Genomic DNA, 27,975 nt, shown 5'->3' on the forward strand with positions numbered 1-27,975 from the left:
GTGTCATGCTCGTTGCCAGGGATTTCATGCATTGGGTGTCATGCTCGTTGCTAGGGGGTAGTGCTTGTTGCTAGGGCCGTGCTCCCAGTGCCACATATGCCCCCAGTGCCAGATATTCCCCCACAGTGCCAGGTACATGCCCCCAGTGCCAAATATACCCCCCCCCCAGTGCCACATATGCCCCCAGTGCCAGATATTCCCCCACAGTGCCAGGTACATGCCCCCAGTGCCAAATATACCCCCCCAGTGCCACATATGCCCCCAGTGCCAGATATTCCCCCACAGTGCCAGGTACATGCCCCCAGTGCCAAATATACGCCCCCCCAGTGCCACATATGCCCCCAGTGCCAGATATTCCCCCACAGTGCAAGGTACATGACCCAAGTGCCAAATATACCCCCCCAGTGCCACATATGCCCCCAGTGCCAGATATTCCCCCACAGTGCCACATATGCCCCCTCAGTGCCTGCTCCCCTCAGTGCCAGATATTCCCCCACAGTGCCAGGTATATGCCCCCAGTGCCACATATGCCCCCTCAGTGCCTGCTCTCCCCCAGTGCCAGGTATATGCCCCCCAGTGCCAGATATTCCCCCACAGTGCCACATATGCCCTCCTCAGTGCCTGCTCCCCCCCCCCTTTGTGTTGGAGGGACACGGAGGGCAGAGCGCGCGCCTCTCCCGTGTCCCTCCTGGCTCTCCGGCCGGTCTAATAAAGGAAGTGCCGGTTCGTGAGCAAATCAGAGCTCACGAACGGCACTTCCTTTATTAGACCGGCCGGAGAGCCAGGAGGGACACGGGAGAGGTGCGCGCTGTGCCCTCCGTGTCCCTCCAACACAGCAGCGGAGGGAAGGAGACCGCAGAATGACATGCGGACGCTGGTCCGCATGTCAATCTGTGCTAAGTCAGTGGCGCCACCGCAGCCCCTCGCCCCCAAGCCACCGTGAGGACTGCGGGGGCAGTAGTGCCACTACTACTACTACTACTACTACTACTACTACCACTACTCCTACTACTTTTGTGTAAATTGGCTCAGGGGGCTGCTTAGTGCAGATTTCTCTTCAATATATACAGTGTCTTTTTTCTACCTTGTTCCCTGGTTTAGGCAGCTGGCAATTTGCAATCTAGATCACTTGGATGCTCTTTGCATTGTGCTGTGCTCAATGTGCCATATGGTGATCACTGGGATGCCTTCTGTATTGTGCTGTGCTCACTATGAAGCTCAATGCGCTGTATGGCGGTCACTGGCTTGCTCTATGCACTGCATGGCGCTACAGTGGATGCTAGTATATTGTCTGGCGAAAGGTGGATGCTCTCTGTATTGTATAGCGGTCACTTGAATGTCCTCTCTATAGTATGGCAGTTACATGGATCCAACACATACACCCCCAACACTTCCCATCTGCTATATATATATATATATATATATATATATATATATATATATATATACACACACACACACACGAAAATAATTGACTCATACCTCGGATTTTGGAGGAAGGCTAAGGGGGGTATCCTATTAGCAGCGGTACTGTGCCTCAGGCACCCGAAACAATATCCGCGATAGTGGGCTGCCGGAGCCGCAAAAACACGTGTTTTAGTGTGATTGCGGGTCCAATTCCGGTCAATCAAAACGGCCTCTAATTGGATACCGCGATAATGACCATTGGTCATTAATTGCAACATCCGGCTATTTGGACCGGCTGAAATCACCTCGGGGCTAATAAGATACCGCCCTTAGAGTACAAAAAGTGGGGGTGGGGGTTCTAATTTCTGGGAGCCTCAGGGCTGGTGTTTGAGCTTATTTTCCTGTCCCCTAATCTGCAGTATGTGGCCTTCACAGATATCTGGTCCCATCAGTACACGATCAGTTATATTGAAAAACACTTTTCACCTCTTTTAATGTGTTTTCCCTTTAATGGCTTTATAGACTTCTGTACAACCCAAATTAAACTGCAGTCAGCACGGCCCGAGGCCTGAGGAAGCTGTTTGTTTATACCACTTACTGGAGACTCCAAACATGTTTATTAAATCACGACTGCGAGGGAGTATGAGCAAACAGTCAGCGCAGCCATCGAGGGGCCGGCTATTGACGTGTGAATTACAGACCAATAGGTGATAGTCTGGGACTTGCAGGAGGCAGAATGAATTACAATCTGCTGCCTGCGATGTGCTTTGTGTATCAAGCCAGAAGGATTGGATTGTAAATTAATGTAATGACCCTGTAATTTTAGGTGATAGAACCACAATATGAGAGAGAGAGAGAGAGAGGGAGAGGGGGAGAGGGGGAGAGGGGGAGAGGGGAAAGAAGTGGGAGAGAACGACAGACAGAAATCTGAGAAATTATCACTAATTTACCCAATCAGAAGGTGGACACGCTCATTGCAGACACAGGCGTGACACGAGAGAAACACGCACACTAGCCGCAGGAGGGGACCACCCTGGCACATAATAGCCACCAGGTAACAGTAGTCTATGCACCAGCTTTCTGACCGTCACATACCTTCCAACTGTACCTTTTTTTTTTTTTATGGCCTGTACCGATTTTTGGCTCTCCAAACTTCCACTGCAAGTATAGGAAAAGGTTTACCAGTGACCGCGCCCCCTGTTCTAATTTGTACCGATTTTTGTGTGTAAAATGTTGGAGGGTAAGCCTTCATTATACTATATCCAATGATTGTAAAGGCTTCTCCATTACTGCAGCAAGTATTCAACAAATACTCATATTTGATACAGTAATTCTCAGCAGTTTAAATTACCATTAATGATCTTTAAAAAGAGACACATTAGACACCTAACGGGACGGAGAGCGCTCAAATTCTTATTGCTAATTAAGCATCAGTACCACGGGCAGTCTAAGAGAGGCGGGGGCCCGTGTGCTGGTTCAGGATCCGGTCTCTAGGTCGACCACTATTGATCGACATTATCTAGGTCGACAGGGTCTCTAGGTCGACATGAGTTTCACGATTTTTTTCCTTTTTTGAACTTTTCCATACTTAACGATCCACGTGGACTACAATTGGGAACGGTAACCTGTGCCGAGCGCAGGGAGGCACCTTGCCCGAAACAGCGAGCCATGCGAGGGGACACGGTGCACTAATTGGAGTTCCCGGTCACTCAACGAAGAAAACAACACAAACCCCCCCATAAAAAAAAATAAAACAACTCATGTCGACCTTTTGACCCGTCAACCTAGGCCATGTCGACTTGAAGAACCTGTCGACCTAGAGACCCTGTCGACCTAGTTACTGTTGATCAAAAGTGGTCGACCTAGACACTGTCGACCTAGTTACTATCTACCTACCATACCACACCCGCCGGTTCCATGCGTGCCCCTTCCTCTCTGTGCCAAAGTATACTGCTTATGCGCAGATACTGGGAAAAATTGCGCCCGTGCAAGTCTTTAGGAACATGGCCACTGTACCGTTTTATCAGCGGTTTCTGCTGCAGTGCTGGCGCAGGACTCCAGAGAGGCGAGAATAATTACATGGGTGCAGGGCGTCTGTGTGGGCCCCCTGGATCAAGGCGTATGCCCACTGCATAACCTGCACTCATAGATATGTCAATGTTCAAAAGCTTTCCACACTTCAATCATTAATTAACTTTGTGCAGAGCATTTTTTACCCAGAAAAAAGGGCTCACGTCGGAGGGTCCGATGCTACTGTCGGCACAAGATGAATCAACGTACTCCATGGCACACAAAGGTGCAACATGTCACTGATCCAGCCACACTCGGGCCAGTCCTTACTGATACATTACTCATTTCCTGATATACTCTGTGCTGCTGGGGACCCTGCTCCTCCCACTATATAACTCTCAGTCTGTGGCTTTCTGCTGCCTCCATTCCCCTCCTCACATCATGTCACTGCCCCGGTCACATGCAGCCCTGTCCTCACTGACACATAACTCATCTCCTGATATACTCTGTGCTGCTGAGAAACCCTGCGCCTGCCATCAAAATTGGTTCCAGAGAGGAGCTTACAAAACAAAAAGTTAAACTAGAAAAGCAGTGTCTGCCAGTTACGATTGTGATGAAAGCTAGGGAACCCCCATGCTCCAAGCTCTTTCAGTTGCAGATCCAACGTGATTAACTTGAACACTCTTTTGGTTTGTGAAATCAATAAAACACAATTTGTAACAGAAGTGCAATAGATGCTTTGAATTTACCATTATGCATTTCGTATTAATATTCAATGCTGATTTTTGCAATATAGGAGTCAAAACATTGCGCTGCCTCCTGAATATACTGTATACAAACGCAACCTAGCTTTGTGTTCCCCGTTTTGAGATTATGGTTAATGGATCCTTCAATCTGGGTGGTATTCATGTGACCGCCGGTCAGCTGACCGACAGTCACATGACCCGATGGTCGGCATGCCGACCAACAGGGACTATTTCCACTCGTGGGTGTCCACGACACCCATAGAGTGGGAATAGAACCCGTGGCGACTGCAGGTCGCCACCGAGCCCGCAGCGTGCGGTATGCTGCCGGGATCCCGGCGTCGGTAAGCTGACCGGCGGTCAGGAGACCGCCGGTCAGCCGTACTACACCCTTCAATCTATGTGGAGGGTGTAGATTCTAGCCCATAGGTTACGGCTGCTTCAACCAAGATAATGAGACAGCATGTTCAGATTATTAAATCTATGAAACCTTTATTTTAGAAGGTGCTATCATCTACTCCTACATCTCTGCCTCCTATCAATTAGCCAACGGAAGACTGGCTCCTGACGGACTGACTGGCTGTACGCAGAGGTGTAGCTAGGCGCCATGGTGCCTGGAGCAAGGGTATGTTTTGGCGGTTCCGGTATGAATGGTCGACCATGTTATGGTCGACAGTCATTAGGTCGACCACTATTGGTCAACATGGACACATGGTCGACACATGAAAATGGCCGACACATGAAAAGGTCGACATGAGTTTAACTTTTTTTGGTGTCGTTTTTTTGCGTAAAGTGACTGGGAACCCCAATTAGTGCTCCGCTACCGCTTCGCTCGGCTCAGATTACCGTTCCAATCGTAGTCCACGTGGATCGTAAAGTAAAGTATGGAAAAGTTCCCCAAAAGAAAAAAATATTTAAAAAACTCATGTCGACCTTTTCATGTGTCGACCATGTGTTCATGTCGACCATGTCAATGTCGACCAATAGTGGTCGACCTAATGACTGTCGACCATAACATGGTCGACCATCTGAACGGATACCTGTTTTGGCGCCCCCCTCCCCTGTACTAAATTGGGGCCTAGCCAACATGTGGGTGTATGTTAGTTATATTTGAAAAGAAACAATAGTTAAAAATCTTAAATTGGTGACAGGGCCTGTTCTAGACCCTCTGGAGCTCAGGGCAAAAGTTTCACTTTTGGTGCCCCCATGTTTAAAATAGGATCAGTGCGTGCCGAAGGCTTGCAACAACAATATAGGGGCATGGCAGTACGGATGGTGTAATGGTTAGCATTGCTGCCTCACAGCACTGAGGTCATGGGTTCCATTCCCACCATGGCCCTAACTGTGTGGAGTTTGTATATTCTCCCCGTGCTGGTTTCCTCCGGGTACTCCAGTTTCCTCCCACAATACAAAAATAAGAGTAGGTTAATTGGCTCCCAACAAAGATGAATACTGTTGTGTGTGTGCCTAGTCCGAGTCCACGTCAGTGTGCCCCGCCCCCCCCCCCCCCCCTCCCCCCCCCACCCCCCCCCCCTCCCCCCCCCACCCCCCCCCCCCCCCCTCCCCCCCCACCCCGCCCCCCCCCCCATCTGCTTCTCCTGCTCTGCGGCGGCTACCAGTACAGTTGCCCGCGGGAAGGAGGGGTCGCAGATGACAGCGAGCCCTCTAACATTTTTGGTGCCCGGAGCTTGCGCTCCACTGGAGTCACCCTCGCTACACCCCTGGCTGTACGCTCCTGTGGGAGTTCGGGTTAAATAAAAACATTTAAAAAAGGCAAAGAGGGGTTAGTCGCCGACTCGCCGTGCCGGTGATAGTATCTGCTAGTGGTCTCTACCTGTGCTTCCTGGTTCCGTACAGGGCTGGTTATTGTTCCCTTAGCTGCGATTATGGGGCCTGTCCAGAACTTAGGAACGGTTACTGTATTACATTATTCCCTTAATGTGGTTTGTCTTATAACCGTTGCTGCTATTATTGAACATTACTACGTACATCATTATTTCTCACTTATCATTTAACATCTGCCGGAGGAGAGTGGTGCTTTCTAACAGGCGGTTATGCGAAGTGTAGTTACTTGCAGCCAGGTTTATATACAGTATACACCATTTGCCAATGGGGTCTGTCTGAAACAGTTATTAGACTGCGACTACTAGATTTTATATTCCTTGGCTTGCACAATTTGAGAAATACAGCTACAGCTGGTTGTTCAGGTTGCATCGTAAAGCAATGCGACCGCAATATCCCAGTGCCCGGCGCAAGTGCACGCGCGGAGATTCTGTCCTGTGTATGTGCGCGGCCGGCGAATGCGATCGGTTTGCAATGGGTGCGAACACCTCTGGCTGATTGACAGGCAGAGGCATTTGCGGGGCGGTGGCGGACCGTTGCGGGGATAGCGGCGTTTTCAGGATGGCTGCGTGACGTCACATGCAGCCGCTCCGCTGTAAAAAATGGCAGCAGATTTTTAGCATTCAATAATGCCACTCTGGGATAAATCGTTACTTCCCACGCTGACGTACTGGCAGCATCCATGTACTGGAAAGCAGCTGTTATAGGTAACGATCTGGGTTCGCCAGTATATGATGTTATTCATAAGAAAGAAGTAGCAATTTCCCTGCAAGAGGACGTGTGAAAAGTGTCCCATTTGGACGCCGCTATATGTGGCTAAGCCCAGTCCATTGCACAAGCGCGATAATTAATGGGCTCCTGGAACAATTGAACTGCTCCGTTGTCACCCGTTAATTTTCGCAGCTATTAAAACAATTGAATCCCCTAGTATCATGTACAGTCGCGCCCAATGATGCCTCCACTAGTGCAAGGAAGACCCGACCACCCTTTAAATCTCATACCACCTTGGTGCACGTGTACAAGTGCAAATCCGTTGTGTTAATATGATGTATACCAAGTTGGTGCCGGGTGTGGTATGTAAGGTCGATGGTAAGTAGGTCGATCACAATTGGTCGACAGTAAGGTCAACAGGGTCTAGGTCGACAGGTTAAAAGTTCGACGTGAGTTTATTTCTTTTTTTTTGTGTTGTTTTCTCCGTACCGTGACCCCCAATTAGTGCACCGTGTCCCCTCACATGGCTCGCTATGCTTCGGGCAAGGTGCCTCGCTCCGCTACTGCTGCGTTTGGCACAGGTTACTATTCACAATCGTAATCCTCGTGGATGGTGAAGTATGAAAAAGTTAAACAAAAAAAAAGTGAAAAACTCATGTCGACCCTTTGACCTGTCGACCTAACGACCCTGTCATCCTAGAAACCCTGTCAATCAATAGTGGTCGACCTAAACATTGTCGAACCAGTTACTGTCGACCTAGAGATCGGATCCCGTTGGTGCCATTCATATGAAGCACTAAAGTAAAGATATTAATACAATGGTGAGAATAGCCCTTTAACACCATGAACCCGGCTGCAGAAGAAGCTACCGCACATCATTACATCCTGATCTAAAGAGAGAATGTTCCAGGCAAGGCTTTGAGAGATGAAGGCTGTTTGCAGTATAGTTTTAGTAAATAATTGATGAGTACTGCTTGTCATTGGCTTGTCTCTGAGGGGCCAGGACGGAGAGAGATTAATGTAATGCCTCCGACATTATTAGTGATTACAGCACATGCATTATAACTGACACGTCGCTATGGCGGGTACGCGTTATTTCTTTCCAGCCGCCCGCAGCATCTTCCCTCTGAGTTTATTTACCATTAATCACAGAGTGTTGCAGGATGGGAAGCAGTCACAGGTCATCATGGAGATACAACCGTCAACCTTACGGACTTCTTGCAGCACACAAAATACAGCGCCTAGTTGCAGGATCTATATCTTACAGGGAAGGAGACGGGGCCATCTTAACGGATAGGCACCATAGGCAGCTGCCTAGAGTCAGTGATCCTATGGATCTTTAAGCAGGGTCGGGCTGCTGCCTCAGAAGCTGATTGGGAGGCAGGTAGACAAGGCTGTATCCTAGACCCAATCAAATCGGCCAGGTAACATTCTCTACCTGCCTACAGCCAGACAGTGAATGGCTGTCAGCATGCCAATTGGTGGAAGGCTGGAGCTATCCACCAATCAGAGTGAGGACAGTCACTCACTGTAAGGAGGCATGTGGAGAGACGGTGCGGTACAGCAGGAAGAGTTAAGGGCCCATACACTAGGACGATAATGCCCGATTTCATCTGATTTCCGGCATTCGGCCCGATATATCGGATGAAATTGGGCATTTTGGAGGCGTTTCCGATCCGATGTGCGTTCCAGTGAGCATCGGATCAGACCCTCCAGACTGAATGTGCTGCACATTCAATCACGTCCAACCCCGTAGGCATGGCTGGGATCGCGGTAGTGTAGGGGGCCCTTAAGTTAGGATTTTTTAAATTTATTTATTCTTTGAATAGGTGGGTAGAATCCCCTGTGTGTTTCTTTGCCCTGGGCCTACAATGTTGTTAAGGCGGCCCTGGAAAGAGATCCTGATGAATATGGCAGTAGATTAAGAAACAGCATATATGTTTCTATGTAATATAATATTTGAGTGCTGTCCCATGCACATCATCTATTCGCCAGAGGGAGGGACTGGGTGCATGTCCTGGAGGGCTGGGCATAGTATGGCATTTCCATCGAGTCCAGGCCCCTTGCCCAAGGTCACACAACCTTTTTCCGGCACGCATTAGAGGTGCACGCAAAGGTCCTGATCCTCACTTGACAAACGTTGAGAGGTATACCCAGGAATAGCAGAGAGGTACTGTAATGACGGGCAGTGGTGCCGAGAGAGGGGGGAGGGGGGTACAAATTACCTGGGCCCAGGTCGGAAAGAGGGTCCCACGCCCCCTTAGATTAGGCCATGCCCCCTGAAAAGTACCTTGGCCTGGCTAGGCTCTTTACTGCCCTAGCTGGGACGCATGCCATGCTCCTTTGAGTGGGTGCTTTTAATATGGTAGACTCCCCCCCCCCCCCCCCAAAGAGGTGTGGCCAGTCCCTCCGCATGCTGTGGTCACACCCTTCCAGGGGGGTCCCAGAAAGTTGATGTACCCGGGCCCAGGATTTCTCTTGGCAGCCCTGATGGCAGGGCGAGGGGGTGACATCCAGGTGATAATTAGACGCATAGGGAAAGCAGTGTCCTGGGGAGCTTTATCCCAGTATCACAGTAGGACCCGGATAACAGGCAGGAGGAGGCAGACATGATCACTGGCTTCAATTACATGCAGGTCATTTATGGAATAGCGCCTCCTAAAGAGCTTGTGACTGTGACATCGGCCTGTGACGCTGCATATTATTTATCGAGTTCTAATTTAAGTTACTAAAAAAAAAGGAGGAATCAAAGTTACAAAAAGAAGGAAAAAAAACAAACAAACAAACGTACATTTTATTGCACAAATACAGCGGCGCCTGAACATTTCACCTAATGGCATATATTATATATGCATTACAAGGTTTTGTTTTGCAAATTCAGAGGGTACAAAACCCAAATGGGATGCCAGTGGGGTACACAGGAGGAAAATTACTGAGATCCACTGTCTAGGAAGCAAAAATAGTCCCCCCACCCACCTACTGTGTGAGAAAAATAGCCTAGTGCCAATAGCAAAAGGGCTCACCCCATCCCAATGCAAACTACAGGTAGCATCATGCCGCGTCAGGCCCAAACCTAATGGCTGGTGCTTAGGAGCACAAGTTCCAGCATGCCCGACATCCAGATTCTTTGATGAATCAGGACCTGCAACGCAAATGCATGTAAATAGCTTATACGCTAATCCAAATGAAATGCAGCCGCCTGTCCCAGGAAGAAATAAAGTCTTTAAAAACGTATACTTTAATATTATGCAGGTAATATATTGGCAGCGATACCCAAGATACAGGGTTACAATTTGTTGCTTTCAACAAACTGAACACAAAAAATGAGAGCAGTCAATCAAATAAACTCTGTTTAAATATATTATATGAAAGAGTATCCCATCCAGGCCGGTTCAGCAGGACCCAGCGCCTTACCAAAAAAGTCTTTCTGCAACCACAGTGGGAGAATTTATTTTATTGACGTCTATAGAACAGGGGATAAAAGGACAGTACTGCAAAGCAAAAACAACTTTCAACCAGTCACAGCTGTCCCTCAATCATCTATTAAAAACTGCTAAATCCTCAGCATTTTGCAAGTATAATGTCAGACCGCCGGCTGCAACTGAAGTAGAAAGTCCTATTCTTTATGCAATCGGGGCTGAAATGCCATCACATCACAGAAAACGACCGCATTATTTTACCTAGACTTTGTCAGTACTAAAATAGAACAAGGCAGAGGCAAGCGGAATTTTCTCAAACCGTTCCGAATGTTATTCCCGTCAGAGCCGGCTTTAGGCATAGGCAAACTGGGAAAAAATGCTTAGGGTATTTGGTATGCTTAGGGGCACCAGCAGTTTCTGCTGATTAAAATGATATGCGGCATGCCTATATTCTGTGTGTGACTGCGGCTGTATCTGCATATGAAATGCTATGTTTCAGTGTATTCCTGGAAATCACTGTAATGTAGCATTTCATATGCAGATACAGCCGCAGTCGCACACAGAATATAGGCATGCTGCATATCATTTTAATCAGCAGAAGCTGCTTGTGCATCCTAGCCACATAGTAATGCAAATAAGATGCATTTTATATAAACAAAAGGTGCCCGACGTTAGCAGAGCTGCCAGCTGACTCATGCCAGGCATTTCCTGCAGAACTAGCGGCGGTGCTAGGGGGCACCAGCCAAAATCTTGCCTAGGGCATCAAATTGGTTAGGGCCGGCTCTGATTCCCTTTACTGCGAGCACATTTCATCAGCATGGAATAGCTCCACATTTTGTTTCCCCTCTTGTAATCAATCGCCAGCACAGAACATAATGAAGTTACGTTTCCCAGCTACAGTTATAGACAAATGTAATTAAATGGCAATTTACAGAAGTATGGTTGGCACTGCAGAAGAGTGACGCAAATGCGGCAATGGAAAATTGCATTGGCAGAATTTCACTCATCCCTATTGCAACGCAAAAGCCACCAAAATCTGAAATTGTACAGAGGACGGTGTCTACTGTAGGACAGAAGGTTTCAAATCACCATAAACAAAAAACATTGGCAGGAAAATCAGTGGGAGATTATAGCGATACGGTCTTTTTTTTGTCTACGCAACATTCAACTTTGGGCAACAAATTTACAATATTTTATTCTATTTTAAATGTTAAAGAAGCTCCTTATAATAACAGTATGGACACTTACCTTGAAATAAGAAAGCTTTGCTTCCATTGTGAGTGCCAAACACTTGTGTGATTCCCCTTGTACTGTTCTCGAGTTCTAGTTCCGAAATGATGTCAATTTGTAATTCGGAGTCGGTTCCAAACCCAATCACTGCAAAATAAAGAAGGAGATTTGAAAAAACAATAATAAAAAAAAAAAAATCATACAAGACATAATTCCCCAACCAAACGGGTGAGTGCAGTTATTTAAGGACTAAAATGTTAATAGTTCCCAACGTAATACTGCGCCCCCCGATTTTTATTTTTATTTTTTTATGGAGGAGGTACATTTTAAAAGGTGGCAGCATGGGGGAGGGGGGGTGGGAGGGTTATAAATAATGACGTTGATGCATGTGGGCAGGGGCACTGAGAAGGGCAGGTGAAGGGGGGCAGGTACTACTTTGCTGGGCCAGTTGGAGGAGTTTGGGGACAGCAGCGAATGAGGCAGGGCGTGAGAAAAGCCCATTGCTGCTCAGCAAGTGCGATATCTCTCCCCAACACACGTTGGGTAGGTGGGTGGGTGTTCATGGACACACCTCCCCAATTAGGTCATGACCCCCTCAGTACTTGGCCCATTGTTGCTCTAGACGGCCCTGCATGCGGCTGGTAAAGAACTCTCTGGTTTGATTTCAGAACAAGCAAGCTTTTAGTAACAGGGGTCAACAAGATGGAAAAAAGTGTTCATTCCGGGTTCCAAAGGATAGGTCTAGGTAGACAGTCAATACATCAACACCGTATAGGCGATATGCATTAGGTCAACAGGTAAAAGGTAGACTGTGCATAAGATCGAAAGGTACAAGTTTTGTTTTTTTAAACCAGTTTCCCAATTTTTGCTTGATTAAACAATCCACGTGCACTACGATTGGGAATAGCAGCCTGTGGCGAATGCAGCGGTAGCGGACCAAGGCACCTTGCCCGAAGTGTGGCGAGCAAAGAGAGCCTGCGAGGGTATACATCAACACTGATCGTGAACACATATGATGAAACATACAAAATGACACAAAAACCACTTGTGTCGAACAAGGTCATGTCAACTTTTTGACCCCGTCGACCTTAACCACTATCTTTTACTTGTTGACCTTTTGACCCTGTCAACCGTATGCATGTTGAACATATGGGGACATCCTAATGACTGTCTACCTAGTAACTGTAGATGTCCTATACCACATCTGTTCATTCCATCGCCAATAAACGACCAATAACCATTATGACTGCTTTGTGGAAAAACATTCTCATATGACACCATGAAGCCTCCTACATTGAGTGAGCATCTAATGAAGAAACATCCAGGCAAAACCAACAAGAATACATCGTTCTCCCAAGACCTGAAGGTCAAAAGAGCGGACTACCACAAGTGCATGGTTTAGAAACGTTCCCTTAACATTATTAAAGTAGTGTTCATTCTAGCACCCTGCACCTTTCAAAATCCGTGCAGTTCCTCGTTCCTGCCTAGGGTGCTTCTCAACACACTCTGATCTGTTACTCAGTGCTGTGATACAAACCTGTGTGTGCTGAGAAGCACCAGAGCAGAGAGTGATACCTCAGGCAAGAAAGAGGAACTGCACGGTATTTGAAAAGGTGCAGGGTGCTAGAATGAACACTAATTAAAGAGACGTCTTGCTTCTTATTAGGTTCCAGTATTAAATCATTGGAGAAAATCTTATTCTGCCAGCGGTAAGAGAGACTTGTCCGTACTACAATGGGGGCCACATACAAGAGATATTACACAACCAGCTTCCCCCAGCAACCACTCCAAGGAAGGATGGATGACACGGTCATGCAGGGTCAATGCCAATTTTGAAGAAAGGCATAGCGAGGTTTCCATGCAAACTGACGAGTCAATAAGAGATGATGAAGCACTGTTACTGTATATCTACAATTCATCAAGGACGAAATTATGGAAATATGTGCTAGAACACTAACCACAGATACAATAGGTTCATCTAGCAGCTGTGAGAAGTTCCTTACAGTTACAATAAGAGTTACATATGTATTATTACGTCAACCACATCAGGCTCGAGAAAGATCATTATTAAGTGTGCTTCAATGTTTCAGTAACTTCAATAAATTGTGTTTGTCAAAAACAGAATAAAAGGCAGTGCAGTCCCATCGGGCTGAAAGCAGTCATTAACCCTGTCTAATTATGCTTATGTTTTTAATAATGCTATGTATTGTGTTCCTTTCAAATTCAATGCACAGAATAATAGATTAGCAGGTATTATTTGGGCTCAGTACAAATAGGCTGAGAGTTTGTTTCATGAAACTCCCGTATGTTGCATGAATGCACGCCAGTGGCGCACGCAGGTGGGGTGTTTGAGTAGCCAGAATTTTTTTTTACCCCAATAATGGCTGTGAAGGCGGGCACTGTTATTAGGCCCTGCCCCCTCATGGGTTAATGGTGATGGTGCAAAGCCTATGTGACCAGACCCCATTAGAATTACATTATTTTATTTCCACCCTCTCCAGACAGGCCTGTGAATACTGTAGATGCATTTTGCAGCAAGGGGTAGTGGCCTAATGACATGGGGCCTAATTCAGATCTGATCGCTGGGCTGCTGATGTTGCTGTCCTGCGATCAGATAGTTCCCGCCTACAGGGGGAGTGTAAATTCGCTGTGCAAGTGTGCGATTGCATGTGTACGCGGAGCTGCAAATATCCACTGTGTGCAGCCCAGGACTTACTCTTCCAGTGCAATGAGAACAGGCTGATCGGGGCCGGAGCTGACGTCACACACCCTCCCTGAAAAATCTTGGGTACGCCTGCGTTTTTCCGAAACACTCCCTGAAAATGGTCAGTTGCCGCCCACAAACCGCCTCTTCCAGTCAATCACCTTGCAAACGCCCGTGCAATCTGATTTTTCGCACCATCCCGTCGCTGACCGGCGATGCCCGTTGTTGCTGTCTGACGCACATGTGCATTGCGGTGCATACGCATGCGCGGTAAGTACCTGATCGCCCGCTGTGCGAAAACGCACAGCAGCACATGTGCACACATTAAACTGGGTTTCTCTCCATCAGGTGTAAAAGTCAAGTGAACAGGGAAGATATTCCCCAAAATACATAAACTACTCTTCACCGGATTGCCAAGTTCCAGTTTTATGTAAAGGATATACAGTAATTAGAATCAGGGCCGTAACTAGGTGTGTGCGGATGGTGCACCGCACACAGCGCTGCAGGGTGGGGGGCGCTGTTGGTGGAACTTGTCAATTACATGTTTTAATTACTTTCACTTGAGTTTCCCCCCTTTTTGAAGCCCAGTATCTCCTGACTGCCCCTGTCTCCTACCCACACCCCTTCTGTCGCTAAAAACTATACAACATTCATGAACTCAACTTTAGATTACTTTGCTATTCAGTCACACTGTCCGTTATTACATTTTAAGATGCTGACATTTTCTTGCAGCGGTCTATAGATGTGTGTGTAATTATATATATATATATATATATATATATATATATATATATATATATATATATATATATATATATATATATATATATATATATATATATAATGAAACGAGGGAAGAGGCATCATAGCATGAGCTTTCTCTGGTATCAATCTTGTCATGCCCCTTCCCCACGAGGGGGGTAGGGGGGCGCCAATTCTTTCTCTGGCACAGGGCACCATAAAGTCTATTTACGGCTCTGATTAGAATACATCAACTTCTTCCATATGTAAAATAATGAGTGCTTAACTCATTAGCACACTTGTGCTAAAATACAGATTTTACTAATATTATAAATGGTATATTTATCAAGCACCAGCATAATATGAAGGGGAGCATGACGAGATGGCGGTTATACCTAACTAGGCGATACATCGCGCCCTACGGGCGCTCTTCACACCGTCGTTTGTGGCTACGCCCCGTTAACCCCTGCACGCCTTTGAACATACGCAGGCCGGTAGAGAACAGATGCAGAAATGCAGGGCAGTATAGAGGGCATACAGAAATGAGGTCCGGTTGAGAAAAGATAGAGAGGAGTAGGGGGGAGGGAATGTACAGAAACGCTGTGCGATGGGTAAAGGATAGGGAGAGGCAGGGTGGTAGGGAGAGGATATAAAGAGAGGCAAGGTGTTACAAAATACCGTTGCAAAAGGCTACGACCCGTTAACCCCTGCACGGGCTTCAGCTAGTGGGTAAATATTGCAAGGGGGAAGGGCGTGCGATTGTCAAGGGGGCGTAGGCCTTTGTGAGGGCGTGAAGAGTGGCCGCAGGGCACAATGAATAACATAGTGTAGTATATACTGCTAGTGTATGCAGCGCAGCTTATACACACAGTGGCCACAGGTAATGGAGCCGCGTATCCACACAGTGGGCAGAGGTAGCAGCGCAGCTTATAAACACAATACCCACAGGTAGCAGAGCCGCTTATACACACAATACTCACAGGTAGCAGTGTTGCTTATACACACACACACACACACACACACAATACCCACAGGTAGCAGAGCCACTTATACACACACAATACCCACAGGTAGCAGAGCCGCTTATACACACACAGTGCCCACAGGTAGCAGAGCTGCTTATACACACACAGTGCCCACAGGTAGCAGAGGCGCTTATACACACAGTGCCCACAGGTAGCAGAGCCGCTTATACACACACACAGTGCCCACAGGTAGCAGAGGCGCTTATACACACAGTGACCACAGGGTAGCAGAGGCGCTTATACACACAGTGCCCACAGGTAGCAGAGCTGCTTATACACACACAGTGCCCACAGGTAGCAGAGTCGCTTATAGACACAGTGCCCACATGTAGCAGAGCCGCTTATACACACACACACAGTGCCCACAGGTAGCAGAGGCGCTTATACACACACAGTGCCCACAGGTAGCAGAGGCGCTTATACACACAGTGGCCACAGGTAGCAGAGCCGCTTATACACACAGTGGCCACAGGTAGCAGAGCCGCTTATACACACAGTGCCCACAGGTAGCAGAGGCACTTCTACACACAGTGGCCACAGGTAATGGAGCCACGTATCCACACAGTGCCCACAGGTAGTAGCGCAGCTTATACACAGTGGCCACAGGTAATGGATCCGCGTATCCACACAGTGGACAGATGTAGCAGCGCAGCTTACACACACAATACCCACAGGTAGCAGAGGCGCTTATACACACACACACAATACCCACAGGTAGCAGAGCCGTTTATATACACACACAGTGCCCACAGGTAGCAGAGGCAACAGTGCCCACAGGTAGCAGAATCGCTTATACACACAGTGCCCACATGTAGCAGAGCCGCTTATACACACACAGTGCCCACAGGTAGCAGAGGCGCTTATACACACAGTGCCCACAGGTAGCAGAGCTGCTTATACACACACAGTGCCCACAGGTAGCAGAGGCGCTTATACACACACAGTGCCCACAGGTAGCAGAGGCGCTTATACACACACAGTGCCCACAGGTAGCAGAGGCGCTTATACACACAGTGCCCACAGGTAGCAGAGCTGCTTATACACACACAGTGCCCACAGGTAGCAGAGGCGCTTATACACACACAGTGCCCACAGGTAGCAGAGGCGCTTATACACACACAGTGCCCACAGGTAGCAGAGGCGCTTATACACACACAGTGCCCACAGGTAGCAGAGGCGCTTATACACACACAGTGCCCACAGGTAGCAGAGGCGCTTACACACACAGTGACCACAGGTAGCAGAGGCGCTTATACACACAGTGCCCACAGGTAGCAGAGGCGCTTATACACACAGTGCCCACATGTAGCAGAGCCGCTTATACACACACACAGTGCCCACAGGTAGCAGAGGCGCTTATACACACACAGTGCCCACAGGTAGCAGAGGCGCTTATACACACAGTGCCCACATGTAGCAGAGCCGCTTATACACACACACAGTGCCCACAGGTAGCAGAGCCGCTTATACACACACAGTGGCCACAGGTAGCAGAGCCACTTATACACACAGTGCCCACAGGTAGCAGAGGCGCTTATACACACAGTGACCACAGGTAGCAGAGCCGCTTATACACACACACAGTGCCCACAGGTAGCAGAGCCGCTTATACACACACAGTGGCCACAGGTAGCAGAGGCGCTTATACACACACACAGTGCCCACAGGTAGCAGAGGCGCTTATACACACACAGTGCCCACAGGTAGCAGAGGCGCTTATACACACAGTGCCCACATGTAGCAGAGCCGCTTATACACACACACAGTGCCCACAGGTAGCAGAGCCGCTTATACACACACAGTGGCCACAGGTAGCAGAGCCACTTATACACACAGTGCCCACAGGTAGCAGAGGTGCTTATACACACAGTGACCACAGGTAGCAGAGCCGCTTATACACACACACAGTGCCCACAGGTAGCAGAGCCGCTTATACACACACAGTGGCCACAGGTAGCAGAGGCGCTTATACACACACACAGTGCCCACAGGTAGCAGAGGCGCTTATACACACACAGTGCCCACAGGTAGCAGAGGCGCTTATACACACAGTGCCCACATGTAGCAGAGCCGCTTATACACACACACAGTGCCCACAGGTAGCAGAGCCGCTTATACACACACAGTGGCCACAGGTAGCAGAGCCACTTATACACACAGTGCCCACAGGTAGCAGAGGCGCTTATACACACAGTGACCACAGGTAGCAGAGCCGCTTATACACACACACAGTGCCCACAGGTAGCAGAGCCGCTTATACACACACAGTGGCCACAGGTAGCAGAGCCGCTTATACACACAGTGCCCACAGGTAGCAGAGGCGCTTATACACACAGTGACCACAGGTAGCAGAGCCGCTTATACACACACACAGTGCCCACAGGTAGCAGAGGCGCTTACACACACAGTGCCCACAGGTAGCAGAGCCGCTTATACACACAGTGCCCACAGGTAGCAGAGCCGCTTATACACACAGTGCCCACAGTTAGCAGAGCCGCTTATACACACAGTGACCACAGGTAGCAGAGCCGCTTATACACACAGTGACCACAGGTAGCAGAGCCGCTTATACACAGTGCCCACAGGTAGCAGAGCCGCTTATACACACAGTGCCCACAGGTAGCAGAGCCGCTTATACACACAGTGCCCACAGGTAGCAGAGCCGCTTATACACACAGTAACCACAGGTAGCAGAGCCGCTTATACACACAGTGACCACAGGTAGCAGAGCCGCTTATACACAGTGCCCACAGGTAGCAGAGCTGCTTATACACACAGTAACCACAGGTAACAGAGACGCTTATACACACAGTGGCCACAGGTAGCAGAGCCGCTTATACACACAGTGACCACAGGTAGCAGAGCCGCTTATACACACACAGTGGCCACAGGTAACAGAGCCGCTTATACACACACAGTGGCCACAGGTAGCAGAGGCGCTTATGCACACAATGACCACAGGTAGCAGAGGCGCTTATGCACACAGTGCCCACAGGTAGCAGAGCCGCTTATACACACACAGTGGCCACAGGTAGCAGAGCCGCTTATACACACACACAGTGGCCACAGGTAGCAGAGCCGCTTATACACACACAGTGGCCACAGGTAGCAGAGCCGCTTATACACACAGTGCCCACAGGTAGCAGTGGTGCTTATACACACAATGGCCCCCGGTAGCAGCGTCACTTCTACACACAATTCCCATAGGTAACAGAGCCACTTATACACACAATGGCCACTGGTAGCAGTGTCACTTATACACACAATGGCCCCCGGTAGCAGCGTAACTTCTACACACAATTCCCATAGGTAACAGAGCCGCTTATACACACAGTGCCCACAGGTAGCAGTGGTGCTTATACACACAATGACCCCCGGTAGCAGCGTCACTTCTACACACAATTCCCATAGGTAACAGAGCCACTTATACACACAATGGCCACTGGTAGCAGTGTCACATACACACAATGGCCACAGGTAGCAGTGGCGTTTATACACACAGTGGCCACAGGTAGCAGCGCCACTTATACACAATGGCCACAGGTAGCAGTGTCGCTTAGACACAACGGCCACAGCATTAGTGTTTCTTATTAATCCAATGTCCATTGGTAGCAACTATACTCACAGAAGTTCAGTGTGTGGGGGGGGTTTGGAAAGGGGGTGGGTGTGCAGTGAGGTGGAGGTGCGTATCCATGCCGCTGATCACCGCGATTGAGGGAATCACTTGTAGCGGCTGCGGATGGTGTCCGAGGTGCTACGTGTGGTGGTGGGGTGGGTGCGGGAGGGGGTCCAGAGGTGTTGCGGGTGGTGGAGGGGTGGGTGCAGTGGCACAGATGGCGGAAAGGGTGCAGAGGTGCTGTGGGTGGGGGAGGGGGAGGTGTGGAGGGGGAGTGTAGATGCTGTTGGTGGGGGAGGGGTGGGTGCGGGGGGGGGGGGCTGTGGATGAAGGAGGGGGTCTGGAGTAGAGATGAGCGGGTTCGGTTTCCCTGAATCCGAACCCGCCAGAACTTCATGTTTTTTTTCACGGGTCCGAGCGACTCGGATCTTCCCGCCTTGCTCGGTTAACCCGAGCGCGCCCGAACGTCATCATGACGCTGTCGGATTCTCGCGAGACTCGGATTCTATATAAGGAGCCGCGCGTCGCCGCCATTTTCACACGTGCATTGAGATTGATAGGGAGAGGACGTGGCTGGCGTCCTCTCCATTTAGATTATAAGAGACTGAGAGAGATTTACTGGAGCTGACTAGGAGGAGTACTGTTACTGTAGAAGTGTAGAGACTGAGTGGAGAGAGTTTACTAGTGAGGACAGTGCAGTTTACTTTATAATCCGTTCTCTGCCTGAAAAAAGCGATACACAGCACACAGTGACTCAGTCACATACCATATCTGTGTGCACTGCTCAGGCTCAGGCCAGTGTGCTGCATCATCTATTATCTATATATAATATTATATATATCTGATTATCTGTCTGACTGCTCAGCTCACACAGCTTATAATTGTGGGGGAGACTGGGGAGCACTACTGCAGTGCCAGTTATAGGTTATAGCAGGAGCCAGGAGTACATAATATAATCCGTTCTCTGCCTGAAAAAAGCGATACACAGCACACAGTGACTCAGTCACATACCATATCTGTGTGCACTGCTCAGGCTCAGGCCAGTGTGCTGCATCATCTATTATCTATATATAATATTATATATATCTGTCTGACTGCTCAGCTCACACAGCTTATAATTGTGGGGGAGACTGGGGAGCACTACTGCAGTGCCAGTTATAGGTTATAGCAGGAGCCAGGAGTACATAATATATTATATAGTGAGTGACCACCAGACACACAGTGCAGTTTATTTAATATATCCGTTCTCTGCCTGAAAAAAGCGATACACACAGTGACTCAGTCAGTCACATACCATATCTGTGTGCACTGCTCAGGCTCAGGCCAGTGTGCTGCATCATCTATATATATTATATATCTGTCTGACTGCTCAGCTCACACAGCTTATAATTGTGGGGGAGACTGGGGAGCACTACTGCAGTGCCAGTTATAGGTTATAGCAGGAGCCAGGAGTACATAATATTATATTAAAATTAAACAGTGCACACTTTTGCTGCAGGAGTGCCACTGCCAGTGTGACTAGTGACCAGTGACCTGACCACCAGTATATATAATATTAGTAGTATACTATCTCTTTATCAACCAGTCTATATTAGCAGCAGACACAGTACAGTGCGGTAGTTCACGGCTGTGGCTACCTCTGTGTCGGCACTCGGCAGCCCGTCCATAATTGTATATACCACCTAACCGTGGTTTTTTTTTCTTTCTTTATACATACATACTAGTTACGAGTATACTATCTCTTTATCAACCAGTCTATATATTAGCAGCAGACACAGTACAGTGCGGTAGTTCACGGCTGTGGCTACCTCTGTGTCGGCACTCGGCAGCCCGTCCATAATTGTATATACCACCTAACCGTGTTTTTTTTTTCTTTCTTTATACATACATACTAGTTACGAGTATACTATCTCTTTATCAACCAGTCTATATTAGCAGCAGACACAGTACAGTGCGGTAGTTCACGGCTGTGGCTACCTCTGTGTCGGCACTCGGCAGCCCGTCCATAATTGTATATACCACCTAACCGTGGTTTTTTTTTTCTTTCTTTATACATACATACTAGTTACGAGTATACTATCTCTTTATCAACCAGTCTATATATTAGCAGCAGACACAGTACAGTGCGGTAGTTCACGGCTGTGGCTACCTCTGTGTCGGCACTCGGCAGCCCGTCCATAATTGTATACTAGTATCCAATCCATCCATCTCCATTGTTTACCTGAGGTGCCTTTTAGTTGTGCCTATTAAAATATGGAGAACAAAAATGTTGAGGTTCCAAAATTAGGGAAAGATCAAGATCCACTTCCACCTCGTGCTGAAGCTGCTGCCACTAGTCATGGCCGAGACGATGAAATGCCAGCAACGTCGTCTGCCAAGGCCGATGCCCAATGTCATAGTACAGAGCATGTCAAATCCAAAACACCAAATATCAGTAAAAAAAGGACTCCAAAACCTAAAATAAAATTGTCGTCGGAGAAGCGTAAACTTGCCAATATGCCATTTACCACACGGAGTGGCAAGGAACGGCTGAGGCCCTGGCCTATGTTCATGGCTAGTGGTTCAGCTTCACATGAGGATGGAAGCACTCAGCCTCTCGCTAGAAAAATGAAAAGACTCAAGCTGGCAAAAGCAGCACAGCAAAGAACTGTGCATTCTTCGAAATCCCAAATCCACAAGGAGAGTCCAATTGTGTCGGTTGCGATGCCTGACCTTCCCAACACTGGACGTGAAGAGCATGCGCCTTCCACCATTTGCACGCCCCCTGCAAGTGCTGGAAGGAGCACCCGCAGTCCAGTTCCTGATAGTCAGATTGAAGATGTCAGTGTTGAAGTACACCAGGATGAGGAGGATATGGGTGTTGCTGGCGCTGGGGAGGAAATTGACCAGGAGGATTCTGATGGTGAGGTGGTTTGTTTAAGTCAGGCACCCGGGGAGACACCTGTTGTCCGTGGGAGGAATATGGCCGTTGACATGCCAGGTGAAAATACCAAAAAAATCAGCTCTTCGGTGTGGAGGTATTTCACCAGAAATGCGGACAACAGGTGTCAAGCCGTGTGTTCCCTTTGTCAAGCTGTAATAAGTAGGGGTAAGGACGTTAACCACCTCGGAACATCCTCCCTTATACGTCACCTGCAGCGCATTCATAATAAGTCAGTGACAAGTTCAAAAACTTTGGGTGACAGCGGAAGCAGTCCACTGACCAGTAAATCCCTTCCTCTTGTAACCAAGCTCACGCAAACCACCCCACCAACTCCCTCAGTGTCAATTTCCTCCTTCCCCAGGAATGCCAATAGTCCTGCAGGCCATGTCACTGGCAATTCTGACGAGTCCTCTCCTGCCTGGGATTCCTCCGATGCATCCTTGCGTGTAACGCCTACTGCTGCTGGCGCTGCTGTTGTTGCCGCTGGGAGTCGATGGTCATCCCAGAGGGGAAGTCGTAAGCCCACTTGTACTACTTCCAGTAAGCAATTGACTGTTCAACAGTCCTTTGCGAGGAAGATGAAATATCACAGCAGTCATCCTACTGCAAAGCGGATAACTGAGTCCTTGACAACTATGTTGGTGTTAGACGTGCGTCCGGTATCCGCCGTTAGTTCACAGGGAACTAGACAATTTATTGAGGCAGTGTGCCCCCGTTACCAAATACCATCTAGGTTCCACTTCTCTAGGCAGGCGATACCGAGAATGTACACGGACGTCAGAAAAAGACTCACCAGTGTCCTAAAAAATGCAGTTGTACCCAATGTCCACTTAACCACGGACATGTGGACAAGTGGAGCAGGGCAGGGTCAGGACTATATGACTGTGACAGCCCACTGGGTAGATGTATGGACTCCCGCCGCAAGAACAGCAGCGGCGGCACCAGTAGCAGCATCTCGCAAACGCCAACTCTTTCCTAGGCAGGCTACGCTTTGTATCACCGCTTTCCAGAATACGCACACAGCTGAAAACCTCTTACGGCAACTGAGGAAGATCATCGCGGAATGGCTTACCCCAATTGGACTCTCCTGTGGATTTGTGGCATCGGACAACGCCAGCAATATTGTGTGTGCATTAAATATGGGCAAATTCCAGCACGTCCCATGTTTTGCACATACCTTGAATTTGGTGGTGCAGAATTTTTAAAAAAACGACAGGGGCGTGCAAGAGATGCTGTCGGTGGCCAGAAAAATTGCGGGACACTTTCGGCGTACAGGCACCACGTACAGAAGACTGGAGCACCACCAAAAACTACTGAACCTGCCCTGCCATCATCTGAAGCAAGAAGTGGTAACGAGGTGGAATTCAACCCTCTATATGCTTCAGAGGTTGGAGGAGCAGCAAAAGGCCATTCAAGCCTATACAATTGAGCACGATATAGGAGGTGGAATGCACCTGTCTCAAGTGCAGTGGAGAATGATTTCAACGTTGTGCAAGGTTCTGATGCCCTTTGAACTTGCCACACGTGAAGTCAGTTCAGACACTGCCAGCCTGAGTCAGGTCATTCCCCTCATCAGGCTTTTGCAGAAGAAGCTGGAGGCATTGAAGAAGGAGCTAAAAGGGAGCGATTCCGCTAGGCATGTGGGACTTGTGGATGCAGCCCTTAATTCGCTTAACAAGGATTCACGGGTGGTCAATCTGTTGAAATCAGAGCACTACATTTTGGCCACCGTGCTCGATCCTAGATTTAAAGCCTACCTTGGATCTCTCTTTCCGGCAGACACAGGTCTGCTGGGGTTGAAAGACCTGCTGGTGACAAAATTGTCAAGTCAAGCGGAACGCGACCTGTCAACATCTCCTCCTTCACATTCTCCCGCAACTGGGGGTGCGAGGAAAAGGCTCAGAATTCCGAGCCCACCCGCTGGCGGTGATGCAGGGCAGTCTGGAGCGACTGCTGATGCTGACATCTGGTCCGGACTGAAGGACCTGACAACAATTACGGACATGTCGTCTAATGTCACTGCATATGATTCTCTCAACATTGATAGAATGGTGGAGGATTATATGAGTGACCGCATCCAAGTAGGCACGTCACACAGTCCGTACTTATACTGGCAGGAAAAAGAGGCAATTTGGAGGCCCTTGCACAAACTGGCTTTATTCTACCTAAGTTGCCCTCCCACAAGTGTGTACTCCGAAAGAGTGTTTAGTGCCGCCGCTCACCTTGTCAGCAATCGGCGTACGAGGTTACATCCAGAAAATGTGGAGAAGATGATGTTCATTAAAATGAATTATAATCAATTCCTCCGCGGAGACATTGACCAGCAGCAATTGCCTCCACAAAGTACACAGGGAGCTGAGATGGTGGATTCCAGTGGGGACGAATTGATAATCTGTGAGGAGGGGGATGTACACGGTGATATATCGGAGGGTGAAGATGAGGTGGACATCTTGCCTCTGTAGAGCCAGTTTGTGCAAGGAGAGATTAATTGCTTCTTTTTTGGGGGGGGTCCAAACCAACCCGTCATATCAGTCACAGTCGTGTGGCAGACCCTGTCACTGAAATGATGGGTTGGTTAAAGTGTGCATGTCCTGTTTTGTTTATACAACATAAGGGTGGGTGGGAGGGCCCAAGGACAATTCCATCTTGCACCTCTTTTTTCTTTTCTTTTTCTTTGCATCATGTGCTGATTGGGGAGGGTTTTTTGGAAGGGACATCCTGCGTGACACTGCAGTGCCACTCCTAGATGGGCCCGGTGTTTGTGTCGGCCACTAGGGTCGCTAATCTTACTCACACAGCTACCTCATTGCGCCTCTTTTTTTCTTTGCGTCATGTGCTGTTTGGGGAGGGTTTTTTGGAAGGGACATCCTGCGTGACACTGCAGTGCCACTCCTAGATGGGCCCGGTGTTTGTGTCGGCCACTAGGGTCGCTAATCTTACTCACACAGCTACCTCATTGCGCCTCTTTTTTTCTTTGCGTCATGTGCTGTTTGGGGAGGGTTTTTTGGAAGGGACATCCTGCGTGACACTGCAGTGCCACTCATAGATGGGCCCGGTGTTTGTGTCGGCCACTAGGGTCGCTTATCTTACTCACACAGCGACCTCGGTGCAAATTTTAGGACTAAAAATAATATTGTGAGGTGTGAGGTATTCAGAATAGACTGAAAATGAGTGTAAATTATGGTTTTTGAGGTTAATAATACTTTGGGATCAAAATGACCCCCAAATTCTATGATTTAAGCTGTTTTTTAGTGTTTTTTGAAAAAAACACCCGAATCCAAAACACACCCGAATCCGACAAAAAAAATTCGGTGAGGTTTTGCCAAAACGCGTTCGAACCCAAAACACGGCCGCGGAACCGAACCCAAAACCAAAACCCGAAAAATTTCAGGCGCTCATCTCTAGTCTGGAGGTGATGTGTGTGTGGGAGGGGGGGATGTAGGGGAGTGCGTTTGGAGGTGCAGGGGGGTGAGGTTAGGTGATGGGTTTCAGAAGTGCTGTGGGTGGGGGAGGTGTGGGATGGCACGGTTGGGGTATGTAGATGCTGTCGTGTCGCGGGTGGGGCGCGGATGTGGTGGATGCTGTGGGTGGCGCGGGCGTGGGAGGGCTGGGTGGGATGGAGCATGCGGGGGTGTAGCGGGAGGGGAGAGGTGGGGGAGGTGTGGGGGCGCAGCGGGAGGGGCGTCTGACGCAGATGTGGTGGATGCTGTGGGTGCCACGGGTGAGGGAGGGCGGGTGGGTTGGAGGGTGCAGGGGTGAGAAATGGGTATAAGGGTGGTGCGGGGGTGCCGCAGGTGGGGTGGAGGGTGCGTGGGTGTAGGAGGGGGGGGGGGGGGGGGGAGAGAGGTGCAGGGGTGCCGCGGGTGGGGGGGTTGCGGGTTGTAGGTGCTACGGGTGGGGGAGGGGGGCGTGTCCCGCAAATGAGGGACGGATGTGGTGGGTGCTGTGGGTGCCACGGGTGGGAAAGGGGTGGGGGGGGGTGCAGGTGCTGAGGGTGTGGGTGCTATGGGTGGGGGAGGGGGCAGGAGTGCCGCGGGTGGGGGAGGGACGTGTGCCGTGGGAGGGGGGCGGATGTGGAGGATGCTGTGGGTGTTTGGGTGGGGGAGGGGCATGTGCCACGGGTGGGGGGCGTATGCGGTGGATGCCGCGGGTAGGGTGGTGGGTTGCGGGGGGGGGGGGAGAGGTGGGTATGGGGGTGGTGCGGGGGTGGGCTGGGGGGTTTTGCGGGTGTTACGGGTGGGGGAGGGGGCGGGAGTGCCGTGGGTGGGGGAGGGGTGTGTGCCGCGGGTGAAGGACGAATGTGGTGGGTGCTGTGGGAGCCGCGGGTGGGAGGGGTGGGTGCGGATGTGGTGGATGCTGTGGGTGGGGCGGAGGGTGCAGGGGGGGTAGGTAGAGGTAGGTGTGGGGGAGGTGCAGGGGTGCCGCGGGTGGGGGAGGGGTGGGTGGGTGTAGCGGGGGGAGAGGTTGGTATAGGGGTGGGGGAGGTACGGGGGTGGTGCGGGTGGGGGAGGGGCATGGGGTTTTGCGGGTTGTTGGTGTTACGGGTGGGGGCGGGAGTGCCGCGGGTGGGGGAGGGGTGTGTGCCGCGGGTGGGGGAGGGGGCGGGAGTGCCGCGGGTGGGGTGGATGTGGTGGATGCCGCGGGTGGGAGGGTGCGGGTTGCCACGGGCCGTGTGCCGTGGGTGGGTGGGGGGATTCTGTGGGTGGCGCGGCCCGTTTGCGGCGGGTGGATGTGTTGGATGATGTGTGTGCGGCGGGTGGAGGTGTTGATGTGTGTGCGGCGGGTGGAGGTGTTGGATGATGTGTGTGCGGCGGGTGGAGGTGTTGATGTGTGTGCGGCGGGTGGAGGTGTTGGATGATGTGTGTGCCGCGGGTGCGGCTGTCAGCGGTCGTCCACAATTCTCCTCCACACTGTGCGCCAGCGGTTAGTGAGAGCGCCACTTACAGTTCCCGACTGCACTGTCACCAGGGTGCAGGGACTGGAGGAGGGAGAGAGGGGAGTGTACGGAGATAAGGAGGGGACTGGGCGGGGATGGGCGGACAGAGGGAGGGGACTGTTCCTGCCCTGCATCCAGCCACCCAGATCTGTGCCTCTGACTCCGCCCAGCGTTAGAAAGCCAGGCACCGAGTCACAAGGCTAATATATAGGAGATAACCACCACCGCAGATTTTCACAATTCCCACGGTCGTCCAGTGAAGGGTGAGGCCATGGCTATGCAATTTGCAATACAAGCCCCGCCCACCAACTTCACTAGTTATGTGGGTGGTTTACTCCCTGAAACATAAGAGTCTACCAGACATTCCATGGGAGCAAGCAAGATTTAAATAAGCACATTACACAAGAAATGCACCAGCAGGTTGGCACAGCGGTTACCTCAGCTAGGGTCATCAGGCACCAACCATGACCCTATAATGTGGAGTTTACATGGGTATCCTCTGGGTATTCCAGTTACTTAACTAAATCTCAATGCATACTGATCATGGACTGGATTAATTACCTCCCACATCAACAAGTACCAACCCTTAAAGGTGGGTACACACTAGGTGATGTGCTCTATGAGCGACGTTGCCTAGTGTTTCCCCCTCGTGTGTCGGACGGTTGGCG

The 27,975-nt window shown here is 49.7% G+C and overlaps 1 protein-coding gene across 3 annotated transcripts in view; it reads right to left on the minus strand.

Moving 5' to 3' along the window:
• Positions 1-27,975, minus strand: part of NELL1 (neural EGFL like 1) — a 1,344,875-nt gene that overhangs the window by 1,248,973 nt on the left and 67,927 nt on the right. For all 3 annotated transcript variants that reach the window (XM_063946373.1, XM_063946374.1, XM_063946375.1), the window contains exon 2: positions 11,381-11,509. In XM_063946373.1, the coding sequence (XP_063802443.1) occupies positions 11,381-11,509 (129 nt within the window). The remainder of the gene's footprint in view (positions 1-11,380; positions 11,510-27,975) is intronic.

The sequence above is a fragment of the Pseudophryne corroboree genome, chromosome 11 (assembly GCF_028390025.1).
Source record: "Pseudophryne corroboree isolate aPseCor3 chromosome 11, aPseCor3.hap2, whole genome shotgun sequence".
Taxonomy (NCBI): Eukaryota; Metazoa; Chordata; class Amphibia; order Anura; family Myobatrachidae; genus Pseudophryne; species Pseudophryne corroboree.